This window comes from Filicampus tigris, chromosome 10, assembly GCF_054856515.1.
Source record: "Filicampus tigris isolate MCC_2025a chromosome 10, RoL_Ftig_1.0, whole genome shotgun sequence".
NCBI classification, from domain to species: domain Eukaryota; kingdom Metazoa; phylum Chordata; class Actinopteri; order Syngnathiformes; family Syngnathidae; genus Filicampus; species Filicampus tigris.
The window spans coordinates 934,033-957,286 of NC_141226.1; the positions used below are offsets into that span (position 1 = coordinate 934,033).

Below are 23,254 nucleotides of genomic sequence, written 5' to 3' on the forward strand. Positions count from 1 at the left end.
AACAGCTGAGAATGTTTACATCTCAAAATCTAGACTATTTTAGTAGACTGGCGCCCATGTGCTCGGTGTAAAAACAGGTGCCACATCATTTTATTGCTGGGGCAATGGTCTACTTCAGCGAATTTGGTACACGGACTACACCTTACTGGGGTTTCTGCCCCAACCCCCAGTGCATCTGCAAATTTGGTTACAAAAAGTAGACACAACTTTAAATGGGCTAAAATTAGGTCTATTTTGCAGCGCAGGTGATCTAAAGGCCTCTACACATCAATCCAATGTTGGCCGTCGGAAAGTTGGTACATGCCATCTGCTTGGTGTAGCACGCAACGTCATGAAGTCGGAGCCATTGTTGGGGCGTCTGGGGGGCGTGTTCGGCTGATTCAACATGTAGAATCAGGTCAGTCTGTCGGGACATATGATCACTGATTGGCTGATAGCTAAGTACTATCACTGCACTGCACAAAAACGGGAAGTGACGAAAGTGGAAAAACACTGAAAATTAAAGCTATTCCCCAAGAACGAAATCAACTTTGCTCATTTTTCACATCTCCACTGTGGACATAATGACTGGCTGGAGAGGGGAGTGTGAAGACTAATTAATCACTCAAATTAAAAAAAGACAGCCGTTATTCGACATCACCATCACAGGATACGCCGATCGAGTGATGAAAGGCAAACTATGGTAAGCTATTGAGACGCAACTGTTTATACCAGGTTGTAGGGGTGTAACGGTTCACAAAAGTCATGGTTCGGTACGTACCTCGGTATGGGGGTCACTGTTCGATACGGGTTCGGTACAGCAATAAGTCTCAAATGCATGAGACTAGGTTATGTTTTTTTATTTAGTTTTAACAGAGAGCAAGTTACAATTCAATTTGCTAAGAAGCAAAACACATTCCCCGTTGTAAAAGCACAAAACAGAATAAAAACTTGTGCATTAGGGTTGTTCATGAATAATAATAATAATAATAATTATTATTATTATTATTATAATAATCAAGGTTAAACACAGGAAAACACCCTTTCTTGTATGTATAGAATGAGGTTGCAGATAAAGTCAGGTAGCACTTGCCAAATGTAACTTTAACTTCATTATAAGAACAGCAGAGGATAGCTCATGCTCCACAGCTCTTTGTATATGACATATGATTGTATATGACATGGACCATGGTCTTGCTAATATGCGCCTGGGGTGGAACATTGTAACAGGGCTCCAGCACGTTTAGTAAACGTTTGAAGCCCGGCTCCTCGACTAAAGTATATGGGTGCATAGATGTTGCTATGTATATGCCGATTGCTTCAGTACTTACTAATATCTTTGGCTCTGTCTGCTTTCACTTCTCCAGGCTGTTTAAAAGTAGTGAGGATAAATTGTTGGTGTTGAGCGGGTTTATTTTTTCTACCCCTGGTAACTGTATCGGGGAGATGCCGTCTTACATGCGTTAGCATGTTTGAAGTGTTACCTGCACCTAGGGTTGCCAACCGTCCCTTGAAAAACGGAATTGTAACGTATTTAGAAATATAAGTACATGTCCCGTATTGAGTTGTTACTTTGTCCCGTAATATCGTGAGAGTCAAAAATAGTCCGTAAAATGTTGATGGAATTAATGAACAGTTGTCTTTATATGACAACCTACGGTAATGGTCCTAGACCTCTCTGCTCTATGACCAATGAGCTGACAGCATATTTTTACATGAGTATGACGATACCGAATCTGCTTATCTTGGTAATATCGAGGTAATGCCGTTTGCCAAACTCGATAGCGGAAGACAAACAAAGCAGCATGAATGACACGATGACACTCCAGAAGCACTAGTCCTCCGCAGAAATGATTGCAAAAATACAGAGGACTCGAAAGCAGAAAACACATGGGTCGAAAAAGTGAGAGAAAATATCAAGTGCTCTGCACTGTTTGCCAGCGCACTTTTTCCATAGTCAATGGTGGACTGACTGACCTCAAACAAACATGCTTTCAGTGGTGGAGCCATTCGGAAGGCTCAACAAAACTAGGGGAACCAGAGACAAATTTGTTGTCCACCAGGTAACGCCAGAGGTATCTATGGGTACCTCACGATTCGATCCGATTCCGATTCAGAGGCCCACGATTCGATCCGATTCCGATGCATCACTACAATGGCTTACATTTTATAGTTAATCTAAAACACTGGAAACTTTTTTTTTAAAACAATTGCATAACTCAAGGAAGAGTAAGGATTTATAGTTCACGCTTTGACTTTTATTAAAGTAGCAAGGTAACCTTGTTTACGTGTCAACACAAATTTCAAAAAGTGCCAATGGCAGCATTTGTTTGTAACAAATGTCTGTAACTTCTCCTATAACAAAAAAAAATATCAAAACATATTCAAACTTAATCTGATTGAGCGTAACCTGTATTTTAATACTTTAAGTGCAATATGCTTCGTCTGATTGGCATTACTGTGTAACTTAGCAATGAACGCTGCTTTTATTTAACCTAATGTAGCACCTGGTGTAGTATATTTTCTTTTAAATGATATTGCAATTTGCCCTGCGATTGGCTGGCAACCAGTTCAGGGTGTACCCCGCCTGCTGCCCAAAGACAGCACCCCCGCTTCCCTCGTGAGGATAAAGCGGTTTAGATAATGGATGGATGGATGATATTTCAATTGGTGACCGTTATTTCACTTTTTCACTTTATTTTCATATGTAGTTTATGTTGGACGTGATATTGTGCATTACAGCAGAAGGCAGTGTTGAACATTGTGTGAAAAATGACTGTTGGCTAAGTGAACCAGAGAGCAAGAATGTCCCTGGGTGGACAAAAACAAAAGAGGATGAGACTGAAGAAAGAAAAAGGCTGTAGCGATATGGCTGGTAGAAGTACTGTACTGTTTATTTCCTCTTAAGAGCAATAAAAGTTTGAGCTCGTTCCACATCTTACTGTGAGTGGTGTAATTAACACTAACATTAAGCCCTGAGAAATTGCCATCAAACAGAACAGCGTTATTATTCTAAATATAGAGCAGCATATTTTGTAACAATAAATAACAGACTTCAAACTGTTAATCTTGCAGAAGGTGTGCATATTCTAGGTTTTTGTCTGAGGAAAGAAGTAATCTACATGCTCTGGTGCTATTTTACTGCGCAACGGGAATTTTATATACAGCGTCACTGTCGGCAACGGGGCTGCGAAAGCCCCTTCCTTCCACAACCGATTCAGGCGCAAATCTGATGCAATGTACTCTGCAATAGATTTGGTAATTTTTCTTACTCTTTCGGAGTTTGGTGGAAGAGTTGTTAGCGCACCTGACAGAGTAAATCGGCTGTTATCCTCTCCGACGGGTCGCAGCACTCAACTCTGGGTGGTAACGTGTCATCTTTGTTGGGTTTCCGAAATATTTTTATCAACGTCTCACACTTAATAAAGAAACGAAATGTCTTCAACCCAATGCTTTTAACGAGGATTGCGCCGCTCGTTTGAGGTTTTGTTTGTCCCGCCATCTTGTCACGTAAGCCTGGGCACAGATAAAACGAACGATGCATCGAAAAAACGATTATCGTTCCCACCCCTAGTATGTAGGAAATGTGCAATTAATGTCAGCATAATAAGAAACATAATAACTTTTGGTGTGGAATAGACAAGTACATTGAACAGACAGGTAATTATTGATTGATTGACATTGATGAATAATAGCTAAAGAATACACATGCACGCGCGCACGCACGCACACCCACACACACACGCGCGCACCCACACCCACACACACACACACACACACACACACCCACACACACAGCCTTACATTAATTACAAGTTCAAACAGATATGCAGAATGTTTCCTGTACAGGCAGTCGATATACTACAATTTAATTATAAATATAAAAACAAAGTTGTATTTTTCTCTTATGATCGTTCTTCATCCAATCAAAGTTTACAAAGTTCTGGTGGGCGGGACCAGAGCCAGCAGTCTGGTTCTACCAAGGCAGAAAGCTCTTTGCCCTTGGCAACACATAGCAAAAATTCTGATTGGATGACAATACAACCTTCTAAATTATGGATTAATAAATATTTTAAACAGTATATATGAATTAATTGCAGGTATAAATACTTTATCTTGAGGATCCAAACTTAAAATTGAGCACTCTGGATCGGAATATCAATATTTTGGTATCGATCTGCCCATCCCTAGTTGAAGGCCGTCCCTGCCGATGAAGTGTCCCTTATTTATTTTTCCGGGAGTTGGCAACCCTACCTGCAACATACCGCAAGGAGGTCGAACAACCCCGACACACAGTTCTTGTTCGCTCCAAAGCTTGCACTTCGTAGCCGTCGTACTCAAATCGGAAGTCAAAATGTTCCCATACGGCTGATTTGTATAGGGGCAGACAGCTCTTCTTGCTCCATGCTTTCTCCCGCACTGATAGCCATTTTTCTTTTACATTTGTTTTGATCTATTTCTTTTTTGAACAACAAATGTGGTGGTCGCTTGGTCTCAGGCCTTGACTTTTTTTTTTTTTTCTCCATCAGACGTATTCGTCGTATGACTGCGTGCACCGAACCGTGAATCCCATACCGAAACGATACGGGACGAATCCAAAAACCGTTACACCCCTACCAGGTAGAATTTATTTTTATGCTTAAGTTTTTTATACTTAAGTTTATTTTCATACAGAAATTGTTCCTAATTGTTTGTTGAATATAGTAAACTATGATGGCATGGTGGGGTACTAATTCTCATGCATGTGCAGAAGGTTCAGAGTAGTTGGCGTCTCCATCGGAGACCGCCATTTTCCGGTCTGACATGCCGACTTCTAGGCCGCCGCGACAGTTGGCCATGATGGCCAACGTCGGATTGGTGCGATTTTGGTGTATTTGATCGAAGCGCAGGCAGACAAATTCGGCACACTGCAGATGTGCGTAGTGGATGTCATGGTATTTCATGAGTAAATATAACATCAGCATGGGACAATCAGTCTGAAGCACTGCAGAAATCAACTGAATTGATTATAGCCATCATCATCTACAAAAATATTATAATAGCACCCAGTCATCCACCTGGGAGGGGGCATCCACGGCCCAAATACCCTCCCACGATAGTACTGTATTTTCCGGACTATAAGCCACGTTTTTTTTTTCATAGTTTGGCCGGCGGGGTGACTCTGGAGCGACTTATGTGTAAAGTTATTAACACATTATTAGTGTAATGGCTTGTTCGTGCTGACTTGTATTTATGATGTTTTGCCTCCCTCTGCAGGCGCTTTAACCAGACAAAACATCATAAATACAAGTCAGCACTAACAAGCCATGACAATTACCTATATATCACTTCACATGTTATTGTAACCCACATAAAGAAACATAAGATAAATCCTATAAACTATTGAAATGCATGAATAATTCAAACGGTTAAAATCTAATGTTTTATTAAATAAGTAATTAAAATAGTATGATAAAAAGACAATTTGACTGCTAAGGCCTTGCTAATTGAGGAAGCTAGCTTATCCAAACAGCTAAACATTCGAGAGGTATCTGGCCGGAGGAGGGGTACTCTCAGACAGGGGTATTGTCAGACCGGAAAGGGTATCCTCAGAAAGGAAGAGGTGGGGTTTTCTTTTCTTTTTTTTTTTTAAATCCTCCCTGTGACGTAACCTGCCTGCAAACAAACAGAAGCGCGTCACTTTCTCAGTATCAGGGGTCAAAGAGCCTTCCTTTTTACTACGACGTTTGAAAGAATGGTAAGTGACGCTTCGTTAGCTGTGAAAATATGTTGTATATTACATTTAAATCAATCAAATTATAAAAAGGACTGCTTATGATTGTAACGTTATCAAAAATAACTTTGGTTATTGTTACCTGCGTATATTTCATCCTGTTTCCGTGAGAATGCTGTGTTGTCGGCAAAGGACATATGTATAACTTTTTTGCTTAATTATTGTAATGTCATTCTATATGTAATAATCACTACAATCATTTGTCATCAGGACCTCAAACAAGTAGTTGTTTCATTCGAAGTGTAAGTTCCTCGGACATCAATTAGTTCCACATTGGAGTCAGACTTCATGTCTGTAATTCATGTCGTTTTACCAAATGGTAAAATGCAAGGGCCTCGTTATATATTTCTATATCCACTATATTTTAACATTGACTCATTGCAGATGCATCACTCCATCATTCAGGGAAATGTTAAGTTTCTTGATAAAAAAAAAATATGCAGGTGTAATATATCCTGTAGAAATTGTGCTCATTTTTACTATATTTATATGTTTATTTTCACTGTATTTTTACATTCACTCTTTGCAGATGCCTCACTCGATCATTCAGGGGAATGGGAAGTTTGCAAAGCAGCGCTGCACTCAATGCTGCAAATACACTGCCCACTTTAAACCTACTCGTCTCTGTAAAGTTCTCCAGCACACAAAACAATGCAATTATGTTTTAAGGTAATGTCAGTTTGTGTATTTCTTGCTAAAATGCATCTGTAGACACTTCATGGACACGAGAATTACATTCTGCCCAACAGCAGCTGTTATGTATTATTGAATAGTATATTGAAGCCATCCATAAGGTACCTGGGTAAGATAGTGCTACGTTGTATTTTTGTTTAAAAATATTTTTTTTGTGTGTATGTGTGTTTTTATCAATTTTACTATGTCTTGAGAAAGACAGGTAAAGAACTGATATGAAAATGCAGACAGCTGCCCTGATGTGTGTCAACCTTTGGATGGACAATGAAATGGAATAAACGGTAGGTCACCCAGAGATGGATGTTTTTGGATTATGTTCAAATTGACATATAAAGAAAAGCCAAACAATTTCAACCATTTTTTCAATTGCTGATAGGAAATGCTTGCTTTGACCTCATTCAGCAGATTGCCCAATCACAGGTGAAAAAAATTATAGAAAATGTGTTCTCTAAATATGCTTTGTCGGAAACACTTTATAATAAGTACACACTAATAATCATTAGCTAAGCATTAGTAAATTGAACTGAATCAATAATTTATAAAGCGTGTTTCTGACATGAGTAATCATTTGTGTATAGTTAATAAACACAACTATAAATGTTTTACTCATCATTAATAAGCATATTAGCAAAGCATTTGTAAAATACTAAATTCATCAGTTGTGAAGCAGGTTTCTGGCATGAATAACCATTTGTATATAGTTAGCAAACACAACTACAAATGTTTTACTCATTATTAATATGCATATTAGGTAAGCAGGCGGTGGTGGACTGGTTAGCACATCCACCTCACAGTTCAGAGGTCGTGGGTTCGATCCCGGCCCCGGCCTCCCTGTGTGGAGTTTGCATGTTCTCCCCGTGCCTGCGTGGGTTTTCTCCGGGTACTCCGGTTTCCTCCCACATTCCAAAAATATGCTTGGTAGGTTAATTGGACACCCTAAATTAGGTGTGATTGTGTGTGCGGATGTTTGTCTCTGTGTGCCCTGCGATTGGCTGGCAACCAATTCAGGGTGTCCCCCACCTACTGCCTGAAGATAGCTGGGATAGGCTCCAGCACGCCCCGCGACCCTTGTGAGGATAAGCGGTATCGATAATGGATGGATGGATGGATTAGGTAAGCATTAGTAAATACAGAATTCATCATTTAAAACCCATGCTTCAGACATGAACAATCATCAATATGTAGTTAATAAAGAGTTACATATGGTTTACTCATCATCAATAAGCTCATCCATAACGTGCTTAATGATTGCATTTTAATACTTTATTATTGACAGATTCAACATTCCTTGATGATGTATTGCATCATTCACCAATCAGTCATTTAGGAATTGTTACTGGTTTGTAAGGTCAACTTAGAAAGCGTACACAAATGATTAACTATTTAGATATACATGCATGCACTCACAACTATTCAGACATGTACTAAACTCACACATTTCTTTTCCAATAAATGTCTTATTAACGCTTGTATTGGACCATGTTGCATGTTGTTATTGTTGGTGGTCACTAGAGGGCATAGGTGCATTGCGAGCTGCTGTATTGCAGTTTTACACCTTTTTGTAATAAATCCTGCCAACTACAACAAAACAGAATGTTCCTTGGAGGAAATGTTGCAAGAAGGAGTTAACCTGGCTGTGAATCTCAATAAAGAACAGGAGTTACATTGAGTGCAACAATACAGTAAAATCTTAGCACTCCGCGAGGGACCACGATGACGGTTGGTGGAATTTGACGCACATTCCACACTCATGGAACCAGCACAAGCTGAAAACCAAAAGAATGAAGAAGGAACATGACGTGGCAAAATGTCATGCTCTCCTCACTCACACAAGTCCTCAGTGCATTCAGGAAAACTGTTTGTTCGATCAACTGCAGGATCAAAGCGGTCCACAGCTTCAAGTCGAGTCAGCATGGCCGCAGTACAAGCACAAGCAGAAGCTCAAGCAGCAAGAGCAAGGCTAGCTAATGTTGAGAGAGAGATGGACATTAAAGTGGAAAAGGCACAATTGGAGGCAACTCTGGATATACTCAACCTTTAAAAGGAAGCAGATGCAGCCATTGCTAAAGCGGAAGTAATAGAGTTGGCTGCAGCACAGCTCATCGTCCCTGAGCAAAGTGACCAGTTAAGCTTTTTACCTCTTCAACAAACTACGGAACAAAAAGTGAGTGAGTACATAAACAAACACAGTGATACTGATCCATCTAAAACTGAAGTGACTTTTCAACAAAATAGTATGTACACACCTCTCCATGCCAAACGAGAGCCAGCTCATTACCCAGTACAGCCACAAGAGGGCATTAATCAACCACAAAAAAAGAGACTTATTTCACCAAGCTCCTCACACTGTGTTGCAACCACAACAGATACCAGTGTCAAATCAGGCTCAAAACACTACCAATGAACTTGCCAGATTCCTAGCTAAAAGGCAACTAGTAATAGAGGTCTGACACAATTTGACGACAAGCCAGAGAGCTATCTAAGCTGGAAAGCCACATTCCAGAGTACCATCAGAAACCTTGCTCTTACAACCAGCGGAGAACTAAACCTCCTTATTAAATGGCTGGGCCCTGAGTCTTCTGAACATGCTAAGAGATTAAAAGCAGTTCATATCAAGCATCTGCCTGCTGGTCTGCACATGATATGGGTCAGGCTAGAAGAATACTATGGATCACTGGAAGCAATTGAAGACTCCCTTTTCGAAAGAATTCAAAACTTTCCAAAGCTCTCCTACAAAGAACCACACAAGCTTTGTGATCTGTCAAGATTTACTGTGTGAACTGGAATTAGCAAAACTTGATGGGTATGGCCAGGTTTGAGCTACCTTGACACAGCAAGAGGAGTAAGTCCAATTGTGGAGAAGCTTCCCTTTCAGCTTCAGGAAAGGTGGACAATGGTAGGATTAAAATATAAAGAAGACCATTATGTAAGTTTCCCACCTTTCTCATTCTTTGTGGAATCTTTGAAAAGACATGCCAAAGCAAGAAATGATCCAAGCTTCACCACAATTTAGAGCCCATCTAACAATCCTAAATTTAGTAACAAAAGAGAAAGAACTCAAGGTAACCACATAAAACAGTCAGTAACGGTACACAAAACAGATGTATCAGCGGGAGCAAACACAAAAGAAGAAAATGAAGACGTCCAAAAACAATATCCCATACATTAAAAACAATGTCCTATACATCATAAACCACACCCACTGAAGAGATGTAGAGGTTTCAGAAACATGTTGCTGGATGACAGGAAAAAGGTAATCAAAGAAAACAACATGTGTTATCGCTGCCTTGCATCCACAAGCCACCGAGCCAAAGACTGCCATGTCACAATCAAGTGTGAAGAGTTCACACTCTTCTCACACTCCAAGTGTGACAAACACTTGGCTGCTCTCCATCCAGGTCCAGCACCACCAGCATCTAAACCTCCCTCCTCTCCTGAAGAGAACGGCGGGGAGCAAGATCCCGCGCAAGAGTCTGATGTTACAGCTACATGTACATAGGTATGTGGAAATCAAATCACAGGAAAAATGTGCTCCAAGATTTGTTTGGTACAAGTCTTCCTGAAAGGTGAACCACACAATAGGAAAATGATGTCTGCAATAATAGACGATCAAAGCAACCAATCACTCGCAAAGACAAGAGTTTTTTTAAGCATTTGACGTACAAGGCATAGCCACACCATATACGCTGAAAACATGTGCTGGCATAACCCAAGTAACTGGCAGAAAAGCCTGCGACTATGTAGTCCAATCATTGGATGGGAAAATGAACTTTCCACTTCCTACGCTGATAGAGTGCAATGCTATCCCCAACAACAGGGAGGAAATACCTACTGCAGAAACTGCCCTTCATCGCCCCCATCTGAAAGCATTAGCTTCCGAAATACCACCCCTTGACTCAGACGCTGACATATTGTTGCTGATAGGACGCAACCTTCTCAGAGTACTACACAAGGTGAGACGGCAAATCAGCAGCAGACATAATGACCCATTTGCTCAGAAGCTTGACCAAGGCTGGGTCATTATCGGCGATGTGTGTCTCGGCTCCGTCCACAAGCCAAGTGAAGTAAACACTCTCAAAACACATGTGTTGGACAATGGACGCCCATGTTACCTCACACCCTGCGACAGTCAGTTTATTGTAAAAGAGAACTTCACAAACAGTCAAAATAAAACTGTTTGCAACCCACTGCAACTCTCAAATCCATACGCCAGGCCCACACTTGAGAATCTTGGTGAAGCTGTCTTCTCACGCACTAATGAAGATAATCGCCTAGCACAATCATTTGAAGACATGATCTTTCTGAAGAAGATGGAAGGATTCTTCAAAGACGACACAAACAGTTGGGTGGCCCCACTCTCGTTTCGTAGCCCCAGGCGCAAACTCCCCAATAACAGATGCTACGCCCACAAGCGGCTCATGTCTCTTCGACGTACGCTTGACAAGAAGCCATACATGAAGGCACATTTTGTTGAGTTTATGCAGAAAATTCTCAACAACAAACATGCAGAACAAGCACCACCTCGTGATGGAGATAAAGAGACCTGGTATCTTCCCATTTTTGGCGTATACCACCTTCAGAAGCCTGGGAAGATCCGTGTGGTGTTTGATTGTAGTGCGCAGTTTAATGGAGTTTCCCTCAGTGACTATTGTCAGGACCTGACCTAAATAACACACTCATAGTTGTGCTCCTTCGCTTCAGAAAAGAACCTGTTGCGATCAAGGCTGGCATCGAGCAGATGTTTTACTGCTTTATTGTACAGGAAGATCACAGAGATCATCTTCGCTTCCTGTGGTATAAAGATAATGACCTGACCAAAGACGTGGTGGACTATTGCATGAGGGTGCATGTCTTCGGCAACAGTCGCTCTCCTGCAGTGGCAATCTACGGGTTTAGGACAGCAGCAAAAGAAGCAGAGGGTGAATATGGAACTGACGCTCGAAACTTCATAGAACAGGATTTCTATGTGGATAACGCATTAAAGTCCTTCTCAACAGTAGCTGAGGCTATCGATGTTCTACAAAGATCCCAGAAAATGCTTGCATTCTCTAAACTACGTCTCCACAAGATTGCCTCCAACAAAGTGGAAGTGGTGAATGCTTTCCCACCTGAAGGCGCTGGACTGGGAGCTTGTCCATAGACATATCAAGATCTTTGATTTCCTTCGCCCTGAAGAACCCTTTACTGGATGTGGTGTGCTCTCAACCATAAACAGCCTGTTCGATCCTCTAGGGCTGCTTACGCCTGTAACTATCAGAGGAAGACTTCTTCTCAGAGAGCTCTCCAGTGACAATCTTGAGTGGGACAGCCCCTCGCCTCAAGGCATGTATGACAACTGGAGTAAATGGCATGACTCTCTACAGCATCTTAAAACATTGAACATTCCCCATATCTATGTTTCGTTATCCATCTCAAAGGCCAACTTCATTGAACTCTGTGTGTTCTCAGATGCTTCAGTTAAGGCTATAGCTGCAGTTGCCTACTTGAGAGTTACACATGAAGATGACCACATCGAAGTTGGATTTGTCATGGATAAGGCAAAACTAGCCCCCATGTCAGAACTCACAGTTCCGAGGTTAGAGCTGTGCGCTGCAGTGCTTGCTGTGGAAATGTCTGAGCTTCTCAGAGAACAATTTAAAATGAAGATTGATAAGACCATTTTTTACACTGACACCAAAGTGGTGTTAGGATACACAACCAACGCAGAAGATTCCATGTATATGTGAACAATCGTGTACAGAGAATCAAGCAGGGGACATCATTCTTCTAAAGGATAAACAACTTAAAAGGAACAACTGGCCTATAGGAATCACTGTGAAGGCCCTCCCAAGCAAGGATGGAGTCGTAAGAAAGATAGCGGTCAAAGTCACACGCGAAAAGACTACAAAGACGTTCTCTCGACCCATTTCAGACTGCATACTCCTTTTATCTGGGGTAGTTTAGTTATATAGACACATTTTAATGGCATTATTACAATAATGCCAGACGGGGAGTGTATTGGACCATGTTGCATGTTGTTATTGTTGTTGGTCACTAGAGGACATAGGTGCATTGCGAGCTGCGAACTCAGCTGGGAAATTATTGCAGGAAGTGACGTACCGGGAAGCGTTCTCTTGTTGAAATGGTTGCGCAGAAGTGTCGTTTTCCATCCGAGCCATCCGTTCGTTATACCCCTTTGAGTTGCAATAAGAGTAAGTTTTAAGTTTGTGACTTTATTAGTTATTTTATTTTGCCTAATTATTACATCGCTAATAACAGTGCTTTCTAATTTTGTGTTTGGATGGTGAATAATACGAACTACATGTGCTGTAGTGCTTGCTATTGCCTTAGTTATTATAATCTTACTTACAAATATTTCTACATCTGTATTGCAGTTTTACACCTTTTTGTAATAAATCCTGCCACCTACAACAAACGTCTGTTCCTTGGAGGAAACGTTTCAAGGAGTTAACCTGGCTGTGAATCTCAATAGAGAACAGGAGTTACATTGAGTGCAACAGTACAACGCTTATTAACACAGGAATTCATTAATTTGGGTGGTTGCAAAGCACTTACCAATCATTTATTAAGGATTTTGTGTGAGCTCATCTAAAAAGGCACAACACATAAGGATACAGAACATACTGTATTGTTTTAATATTTATTTATATTTAGTGGGTAAACGAGGGTAAACATGGCTATATAAGACCAACAGTGGAACACAAATAAAATCTATGATGAAAAAAAATATAAACTTTCAATACAAAAATATTTCAGTCATAATTTAACGTAAAGAAAACTCAACATTTGCGACAGATACAATAAATATTGTATACATACACACACGCATGTGATAGCTATACTCAACATAGAAATAATACAAATAAAATCTTAATGAAATAAAAAATATTACATTTCAATAAATTCTGTAAAAATTCAACAATTAACTTCTTCATCCTATCTTCCAAACATTTGACGGTATCAGTATTAATCTAGCATCACTTTGTTTTCAGGGGAAGAAGTGTTCCTGAAACCTTATAAGCTTCAACTGTGGCTGCTATTTCTGGAGATCCCTGAATTGAAGTGGCACATTGTTCAGCAAACGCACGGAGTTTCACACGACTGTTGTGGTTTTGGGTGAGTTCCTTATATTTGGTCGGTGCACAAATGAACAACTCAGCAATTGGAGCAGTGACAACAACCGTGTTCCGGTCCACCTCAACACGCTTGAAAGCAGCAGACATGGTCCCTCCTCGACTGAACAGCCTGAGAACCTTTTTGTACCGGGACACCACCTGATCCGGAGTTTGGGCTGCCATTCAGATGACAAAGAATTCGTTTTATCCACTTCAAACAAACAAAAAAACACCAACAACGTGCTCTAAAAATGGTCTTTTCTTGTTTGCCCAAAATATTGAAAATGACATATAAGCAATTATGCTATGTGGCTGACTATACTCTTTCAAGACACACAACACTACACTACACTACTAGTATTGGGCAAGTTACTTCCAAAATGTAATATATTTCATATAATGAGTTACTTAAAGCCAACAACCACAAATTATTATGACAGTTAACTAGTAAATGATTACTTTTGCGATTACTTGACTAATCTGAGCATATGTAACTCTCATTTTATTGCGCCAGCAACTAGCTGCTCTATTTATAAATAACATTAACTTCCAGCTTGAAGTGTTTAAGATATGTGAAAACTAAAAAAAAAAAAATTAAGATAATAGTATGTTCAACTCTTCATCTTTGCAGCTTGTACCAGCATTCCTGACATTTCTCATGACATTTGTACACTGCATAGTGAAAATTAATTAAGGTTATACTGTATAAGGAAAAGTATATACAAGTTGATACACTGGCCTTTAACATTTAAGATGTGTTTAGTGCACTTTACAATGGAACAAAAAAATATACAGTCATGTACAATCACAACATAAGATGTATGTCTAAACATCCAAATCATGACTTATTGTTCTTTTTTTGTCTTGTTGTCAACAACATTTAGGTGTTTTACTGCTGCCTTGTGGACTGTAGTTATAGCTCATGACGTTGTGAACCAGGCTTTAGTTTGTTAGTGCTAAGAACAATCACCCCCACAATGTGAGAACGGCCAGCCAGGGGAACGCTTGTAAAGCAGAGCTAAGCAGGCCCAAATCAAAAATCCAGAGAGTAGAAAACGGGCAAAGTGCATGTAACATTTTTACTACTCTTGCGTGTCTTTGGTTCCATTGTCTTTGACTTCTTAGACTTTTTGTCTTTCCCCTTCTTCTTCCTCTTGTCCTCCTCTGATGAAAATGCATTTGTGGAGGAGTCAGTCACAGAATCATCTTCCTCTGAGCTGTCACACGAGGAAGATGAGGACAAGCGGACAGCTTGTGTGACACCTGTGTCCTCTTTTTAAGAGGTGTTAAAATAGATACAACCATTAGGCTAACATGCCACACATCCATATTATAGAATGCAGACATAACATAATGAGACCCAACTACCGGTATGCTATCCTGTGTGTATGGAGACTTACCTGATGCCAACTGCTCTTTTAAATAATCTCTCTCCTTGGTAAGATCTTCAATCTTCTCCTTTTGTAACTCTAGCCTCAAATCACTCCAACTCGTGGGATTTTTTTTTGTCTGCCAGCTGTGCAGTAGGGGCCATGGACACACCTAACAGAAATAAACTGTTCATTATAAAATGCATCTATAACATTACATACCAACTCAGTATATCTTCAGACACTTGTGATTTTGTAATGTCCTTGACATTCAACAAATTTAAACAGTGGTTCTCAAATGAAATGCATTCATTTATATTCATAACATGTTCAGATACAAAAATGTCAGTGTATATATATGTGCGTGTCAAATACTTTTGTCAACATTCAAAGACTTTCAATTCTATTGTGTGTTAAGCATAGCACGGGCAATTTATTATACATAAACCACTCTGGGATGTATTCATCATTATCATAATGACTATGACATTAACATTTTCTGTTTTAGTAAATTGACTATGGTCTAATGTAGCTATGCAGTAAGTACAAATGTTCTTAATTACTCCATTCATATAAGAACAAATACTGCATGTCGTCTTTTAACACTTACATCCCACTCTTGGCCTTGCACCATGCATGCATACTGTAGATCCAGAGTGGGGAACACCCCTCCTCTTTTCAGGTACTTTTAAAGTTTTAATATGTCAATTCATTAGCCGGTTATTAGCATGCTAAGTCGATGCAACTATTAAGTATTGGGCCATTTAGCTAACTTATGGACAAGCGAGCCATCGTCCATAATATCTGTCGACAAACATTGAAACATACTCACCACTAGTGCCACTGGCGTCAACCGCCGACACCGATTTATTAATTGCACGCCGGCATTCTTACTGGGCCGCCTGTACGCCCGAGTCTCCCGGGTTGTTTTTCCTCCATGATCACGTCTGCATACAGGTTACAGTCTGCACTCATCTGATTCACGGAGCAGCTCCATGTTGAAGGTTGCCGCCTTTCACCAACACGTTGATGACATCGTGGAGACTGATTTTCATTGGTCATATGCTGATGACGTACGAAAGCGAGCTTTACGCAGCAGACCATAGCAACGCAGGTCTTCATAAAATGGTCTAATTTTAATTTGTTTTTGACAAACAATGAGCAGATTCACCCAGCTCAAGAAGCTTATTAATGAAGAAACCACGAAAAGAAACGCTCTAAAATTGATTAAGTGGCTTCAGAAGAAGAAACTGTTAAAAAGAAAAGTCAAATGCAGAATATGCCATCAGTACATGAAATTGAAAATGAGGACGAACAGCGGAGATCTACATGCTTGGTAAGAATAATATACTTAATTTGTTACAATTAAATTAATTTGCAATTGTGACTTCATTTGTGTGCAGGTCTGGGGGAAACACTTTCAGGTCATCATCCTACTGAATACAATTAAATGGCAATACAAATTATTGTTAGCTGTCAGATTATAATCTAATCTAAATCGTTTTGTATCACACAATGAAATTATTGCACCATACTCTATTATCTATAATTCATTAAATAAAAAATATAAATAGCGTCACAATTTGGAAAAAACTATCAAACTGAGAGGAGTAGCCTGCTTAGGCTACAGCTGAACGTATCAAACATTTAGAATTAGTTAAATAAAATTACCATTACTCACAAAAATATACTGGAATTAACATCTATAGCTGTACTTTATAGTTTAATAATTTTGAAACTGACATTTTTATTTTTAATATATAATCAGAAAATGAAAAATAAAGAAATCATTTTAACTACCTACAATATACTTAAAAAAAATTCAAATGTACACTATTTTTTTCAAAACCTCATTATGGTTTCGCAATTACTTACTGTTTATTATTGCTACCTAAGCGTGTGCATTTGTGGGGGTGTGTAAGAGAGAATGAGTGATTGAGCAAGTGGTAAAGAGTTTTTTATGTTACTGTTATTTTTGAATAGGACCTGTCATCAAGAAGCACATAAGGGAAAGGAAAAACAAATCTCTGTCAGACACAAGTCGATCGTCAGCCATTCAAAGGTGTCCCTCAGTAAATGGATGCAGTTCATGTACAGGTGGGCATAATAACAAACAATAACAATAATAACATATATTAACACAAAGACTCACAATATTGCCGTTCTATATGTAATTAGATAAAAACACATAATATAAAAAATGAAGCATAGCATGTTTTGTCAACGATTTTAGTGACATAAATATTTCTTTTTTCATTTACCTTTGAAGATCTTCTCAGGGTCTACAATTACGGCAGATTGACATGATGGATGACGATTGCAGCTAGTTCAACAACTCTCACTAAAATGACCCAAAAAATAAGGGAGGTCTGTGTCACAGCAATTGAAAGGATGCGAAGACGTACAGGCCGGCAAATTGGTGGAAGAAGGGAGTTTGTTGTGATCGATGAGAGCCATTTTTGGCCCAAAAGGGAGGTAAGTTATAGGAGTGACTATCAATATTTGTCAAATAGAGTCAAAGAAGTTATCGTTAATAGAATGCACCTGTTTACATCTGTGTTTATTGTTTTGTTTCTGCATCAGTATGGGAGAGGAAGAATGGCTGGTGGCTGGAAAAGAAAAAAGTGGGTCTTTGGTATGCTAGGTGTGAGACAGCATCAAGGACGGACAAAGCCTATTTTGCATCTTGTAGAGAGAAGATCTCGAAGACATCTAGTCCCCATGATTGTCCATCATGTGAGACATGGATCTTCAGGTATCAGTGATGAGTGCCTATCGTATACTTTCTGCACTTGGGTACAACCATCACACTGTCAATCACAGCAGGTGGTATGTAGATCCGCAAACTGGTCCCCATACCCAGCATCTTGAGAGGGCCTGGAGATCCTACAAGGAGCAGATCTGGAGGCTTAGGGGTAATCGCACTGACAATTTGCTTTCTGACCACCTTGCAGTGATTGAGTCGACTGAATGGCTCGCAAAGAAACACTGATGGTGCATTCGGCAGACTGATTCAAGACATTTCGAAAAAATACAAGTAGTCTAATGGAGTCACTGTAACCATTGTTGGCAAGAATTAGTCTCTGTGAGGGATGGCTGAGACATAAATTCGAAGGAATCAGTGTACTTTGTTTTCACAGTCATACAATTACATTTAATGCATTATTTTATGTATTTGTCACAAATAATGTGACTGAAATATTTTTATATTGAAAGTTTATAAATTTTTTTCATCAAAGATTTTATTTGTGTTCCACTTTTGGTCTTGGCAAGTTTTTATGTAGCCATGTTTAACCTCATTTACCCACTAAATATAAATTAATAAAATAAATATGAAAACAATATGTTCTGTATCCCTTTGTGTTATGTCTTTCCTTTGTCTAAATTTGTGTGAGTTTGAGGCTTAGTCAGCCTTTACATCTTATTTATAAATATTTTATGAGACATAGCGCTCACCTTACAAACCAGTAACAATTCCTAAATGACTGGTGAATGATGCAATACATCATCAAGAAATGTTGAATCTGTCAATAATAAAGTATTAAAATGCAATCATTAAGCACGTTATGGATGAGCTTTTTGATGATGAGTAAACCATATGTAACTCTTTATTAACTACATATTAATGATTGTTCATGTCGGAAGCATGCGTTTTAAATGATGAATTCTTTATTTATTAATGCTTACCTGTATCCATATTAATAATGAGTAAAACATTTATAGTTGTGTTTATTAGCTATACACAAATGATTATTCATGTCAGAAACATGCTTTATAAATGATGAATTCAGTATTTACTAATGCTTAGCTAACTCTTATTAGTGTGTACTGTATAAAGTGTTACCGCTTTGTCTTATACTTTGTGTAATTTAGTGCCTGACATCTTGTCTACAATGTGTTACACTGGGAAAGACCATAAATGTTGCAGACCTTTATGTTGTTCCAACAGTGAGTCCAACATCATGTGACCCCTTCCTAAGTTTGCCAAGTCCTGGATGCTGCCTATAACTTCACCTTTGTAAGTTAACCATCTTTTTTTCTTTGTTTTTAAATTATTTTTTTAAGTAAGCTCTAGAAGACTTTGTTGACATTGACTGTACTTTTTGATGACTCTCTTTATCACTTGCACAGCAGTAAATATTCGGTACTGCAGCACCTGTCATTCCAAATGTTCTTTTAGTTATAGTTGCTTGTAACTTTAATACTTGTGTAGCTCAAAACTAACAGACACAACCCTTGTGTGTTTCTACATGGCTAATAAAAATAAATGCTGATATTATTATAATTTTTTTTTAGACTGACATGCCTGTATTGAATAAATGGTGGTGTATACTACTAATGGAAAACTTCATCCTTGGCAGGGTGGTACTGTGCAACTGTATAATTTGTTTGAATGAAATGTTATGTAATGTTATGTCTTATTTCAGCTATGGCAAATTATTTGCACACTGGAAGGATGCTTCAAAGGCATTCCTGTGAGATGAAATCCTTCCTGTGTTCTGACTTAGGCGATTGACCAATTGGGCCGGATTCTGAGGAGGACCTATTTCTCCAAAGGAGTAATTCTGCTGCGCTTTATCTTCAAATGGACTTACACACTATTCGAGTTTGCGTTGTATAGCACTGCATTTCTTTTAACTGTTGCAACTCAGCATCCATTGCAGCCTGGTTATCCTGGAAGGGGGGTCTCCCCTATTTGTGGCCTCTTCTCAAGGTTTCTAAATTTTTCTCAATTGTGTTTGGAGTTTTTTCTTGCTCTCCTGGGGGTTAAGATGAGGGGATGTCCTCGTGGTCCTTTTAAAGCCGTGAGACTTTTTTCATTGAATAAATTTGACCTCACTAAACTTTTTGAATGTGTCTTTTCAAACAGTCAATTGTACACAGTGTTGAGTACAAACAGAATACAGTTTTTGTAATCATTAATCATGGCAAATGATGTTGGACCTATAAGGTAAAGTATCAAAGACAAGAACAGACTATCTTAAATAAATGATTGTGTCCATCTCATCTTTCATATTCAGTTATTTCATTAATGCTGCAGCATAATGTATACATAGGAACTTGTGGTTCAGTCTTGTGTCAGTGTTAATTACATTTTAAGACAAACGCTGCAGTGCAAAATGCATCTAGCAGACTGTTGATTCATACGTTACGATTTTATATGCAATGGTTTTTATCTTTTATGTAGCAGCCACTGTTGATTGATTGTCTTTATTTAATAAATAAAGTAATATTCAAATTAAAATTGAAAACAAATATAATTTTTTCTACAGGTCAAACAAAGAAGAAGACAAAATTTAAAATATGGCCAGGCGAATCAGACTATCACTTGCTTGAAAGGGGGTATGATGAAATATAAACTAATATCTAGTCCTACCCCTTACATAAGATCCTACTTTTCCTCGGATATTCTGTACAGTATTGAAAAAATACATAAATAAAAATAAATAAACTATGATTACTACAATCATACAATAATTCCTAATATGTAGACATTTAACATGAATATTACAAAAAGCTACTGGTCATAACATTCTTTTCCAGGTATATAAATATTATAGGACATTTTATATAAATATTATTACAAGTTTCTTCTTATAATGCAACATCATGACATGATTTTTTAGAAATTATAAGTAGAAATATTGAGGATTATAAGTAGAAACAGTACAATGTGCACATGTCAATGTTACAAAGGCTTTTTTAAATTTTCTATACTATAGACATTTAAAAAAATATTGAAAATAGCCAAATGTTATAAAATTATGGTTCTGACAATCAAATTATGGTTCTGGTTCTTCAAGGTACTTGACGTAGTATCAAGTCAGAGGAAACTAACTTAAGGGTTATGCTCGCACTGATCTCAGAAGCAGATGTCTACCAGCCTATGGACTAACAATAAGTTTTAAACATAATCACGTTATGTCACGCTTATACGCTGCCTCATCGTCACAAAGGGGGGGTGGGGGCGGGGGGTCAATAGCAAGCGGCGTTAATGCACGTTTTACAAGTTGTTGTGAAAATGTAATCTTTTTTATTTTCATCACTTTTATTTTCAAATCTTTACTACCATCACTTCATGTTGAAAATGTAAACGCTTTTACTTGCAAAGTTTAAACTTTTTTATTTGCAAATCTTTACATCCACACCACCACTTCCTTGCTGAGAATACCCTTTCCGGTCTGACAATGCCCCTGTCTGAGATTACCCCTCCTCCGGCCAGATCCCCTTGAAACATTCACAAACAAACTCCACAGACGCCAGGTGTGCAGCGAAGTTACCTGTTTATATTGTGAAACTGAACAAGAAACAGAAAATACTATCAATCTATGCATTACATACACATGTATTTTCATAGACATGAACAAGATGAGCCTATGCTAACGATTAGCGATCGCGATTAGCATTAGCGATAGCGATTAGTATGTTCAGTCAACAAACTACAATCATCCACAATTCAGCTCGTATATAAATGTCATTACACACAATCGTCTAAGTTAGTTTCAGACGATGGTCGAACAAGAATGAACCACAAATGGGCAGAGATGCTAACGGTTAGCGATCGCGATTAACATTAGCGATACCATTAGTATGTTCAGTCAACAACACACATCATCCACTATTCAGCTCGTATATAAATGTTGCATGCTCATTGCACACAATTGTCTAAGTTACTTACAGACGATGGTTGAACAAGAATGAACCACAAACAGGCAGTCGCCTGCCTCTGGCTAGGGTATTGCATCATGCAGCCACACACGGAAGAGGAGACAAAGACATAATTACGACCGAATACAAAAATAATTTGACTTGGATAAATAAAATACTTATTTAATTGATCTACAACTGTTTTGGTGAGTTTAAAGTTGTCTTTCTTGTATGCTACATGTGTGAATGTTAGCTTAATCTTACCATCGTAGCTCGGTGGATATGATGTGTACTAAGCGCACAATTTCCTCCAAAAATGCGACTTATACTCCAGTGCGACTTATATATGTTTTTTTTCTTCTGTATTATGCATTTTATGGCTGGTGGGACTTGTACTCCGGAGCGACGTATAGTCTGGAAAATACGGTACCTTGGCCACAGTTGGTAGGTCTCTTCCATGGGTAGGGTTCAGTGGTGGGCTGTGCTGGTGGGCCTGGATCACAGTGGCTTGAGTCGTTTTAACTCTACGTGCTGTGGCTGGGGAAGCTGAGGCTGCATAGTGGAGCTCAGGCTGCATTAAAGCGGATGATGAAGTGGGTTGAGGGCCTCTGACTGAGGATCGAGGCTGTGGTTGTGGTGAGGACTGAGGACTCTGGGTTAGCAGGGGCACTTGGTTTGCTTCAGACACTTTTAGAGATTCCATGGAAGTTGATTCTGAGACACATCTGTTAACCACAGATGTAAAATATAACAACTGTATTTTGCAGCTTATCTCTAACATTTTACTTTGAATCTTGCTTTAGCAAAAAGAATGTGAAGCAGTACAGTACCTGCGAAGAGAGCTGAGAGCTTCAGTTAGGGCTTTGACTCTTTTTAACATATAGTCCATTTTATGAGGCTCCTCCTTCAGAAAACGAACTGCATCCATCTCCAGCCTCAGCACGGCACGCAACTTTACCTGCAGTTGTGGAAACTCCCCTGGGGGAAAACCAGATAACCCATTATGGCAACCAGCATTGATACTGTTTAGCTATGTCAATGTTGTGTCCCATGAGTATTTCAAATGTGCATGTACCCTCTAGTGTAAAGGCCCTTTCACACTGCATTTAGCACTGCGCAGTGCAGTATTTACAATTAAATCAAATCAATTAATGTGTATGAGCTGCCGCGGCGTGAGGACCCAAGGCAGTATCGCAAAGATTGGCAGCGTTATGAAATCTCAGCTCATGCAATAAGAGAGATGGTGGTGGAGTGAGTTCAGATTAAAAACAGCAATAGGCAGAGTTGTGTAGTGAAAACAACCTGGAAGAGAAAATGAAGGAATCAGGAATTAATGTAATGTCCCATTGTCCCAAGCTCTGGGAAAAGTCCGGCCCACTAATCGACCCTCATGCGTGTAACGTGCTTGCAAGGCGGCCAAATTTCATCTCAGCCTACTCGGCTTCTTTTTAGGCTTCTTTCTACTCCCGCAACGGCGAGAGCGACAACTGCCACATTGATTCACATGACCGATGCATTGTGCTGGGGCACCGAAACCCCAGATTTGAGTGGAATCAGTTCCATCATTCCGGTTCACCCGGAACCATTCAGATTTTAGAATATCGGTGCTAAGTTTCGATTCCTAGTTAGCCGCGCGGAAGAGCTACGAAGAAAGTACGACTGATTAAAAAAAAATA

The 23,254-nt window shown here is 39.2% G+C and overlaps 1 protein-coding gene and 2 long non-coding RNA genes across 7 annotated transcripts in view; 1 reads left to right on the top strand and 2 right to left on the bottom strand.

The window, feature by feature from the left end:
• The window catches only part of LOC147140343 (sickle tail protein homolog), a 237,456-nt gene that overhangs the window by 96,995 nt on the left and 117,207 nt on the right, over positions 1 to 23,254 (bottom strand). The window contains exons 14-15 of the mRNA XM_086043119.1: positions 22,409 to 22,556; positions 22,009 to 22,303 (exon numbers count right to left, since the gene is read on the bottom strand). Of these exons, the coding sequence (XP_085899245.1) occupies positions 22,009 to 22,303; positions 22,409 to 22,556 (443 nt within the window). The remainder of the gene's footprint in view (positions 1 to 22,008; positions 22,304 to 22,408; positions 22,557 to 23,254) is intronic.
• Positions 1,382 to 18,230, top strand: LOC147140348 (uncharacterized). Of its 5 annotated transcripts, none has more exons than XR_015088361.1 (5): positions 1,382 to 16,266; positions 16,914 to 17,027; positions 17,200 to 17,405; positions 17,514 to 17,685; positions 17,754 to 18,230. It is a non-coding gene; the product is annotated as an uncharacterized LOC147140348 (long non-coding RNA). The 5 variants fall into 5 exon arrangements; XR_015088360.1 differs by having other exon boundaries at positions 1,382 to 13,561; positions 15,888 to 16,266; positions 17,514 to 18,230; XR_015088359.1 differs by having other exon boundaries at positions 1,382 to 6,726; positions 6,822 to 16,266; positions 17,514 to 18,230.
• Positions 13,113 to 18,723, bottom strand: LOC147140349 (uncharacterized). Its single transcript, XR_015088363.1, has 3 exons — positions 15,763 to 18,723; positions 14,961 to 15,102; positions 13,113 to 14,832 (listed from the first exon to the last, which is right to left on the bottom strand). It is a non-coding gene; the product is annotated as an uncharacterized LOC147140349 (long non-coding RNA).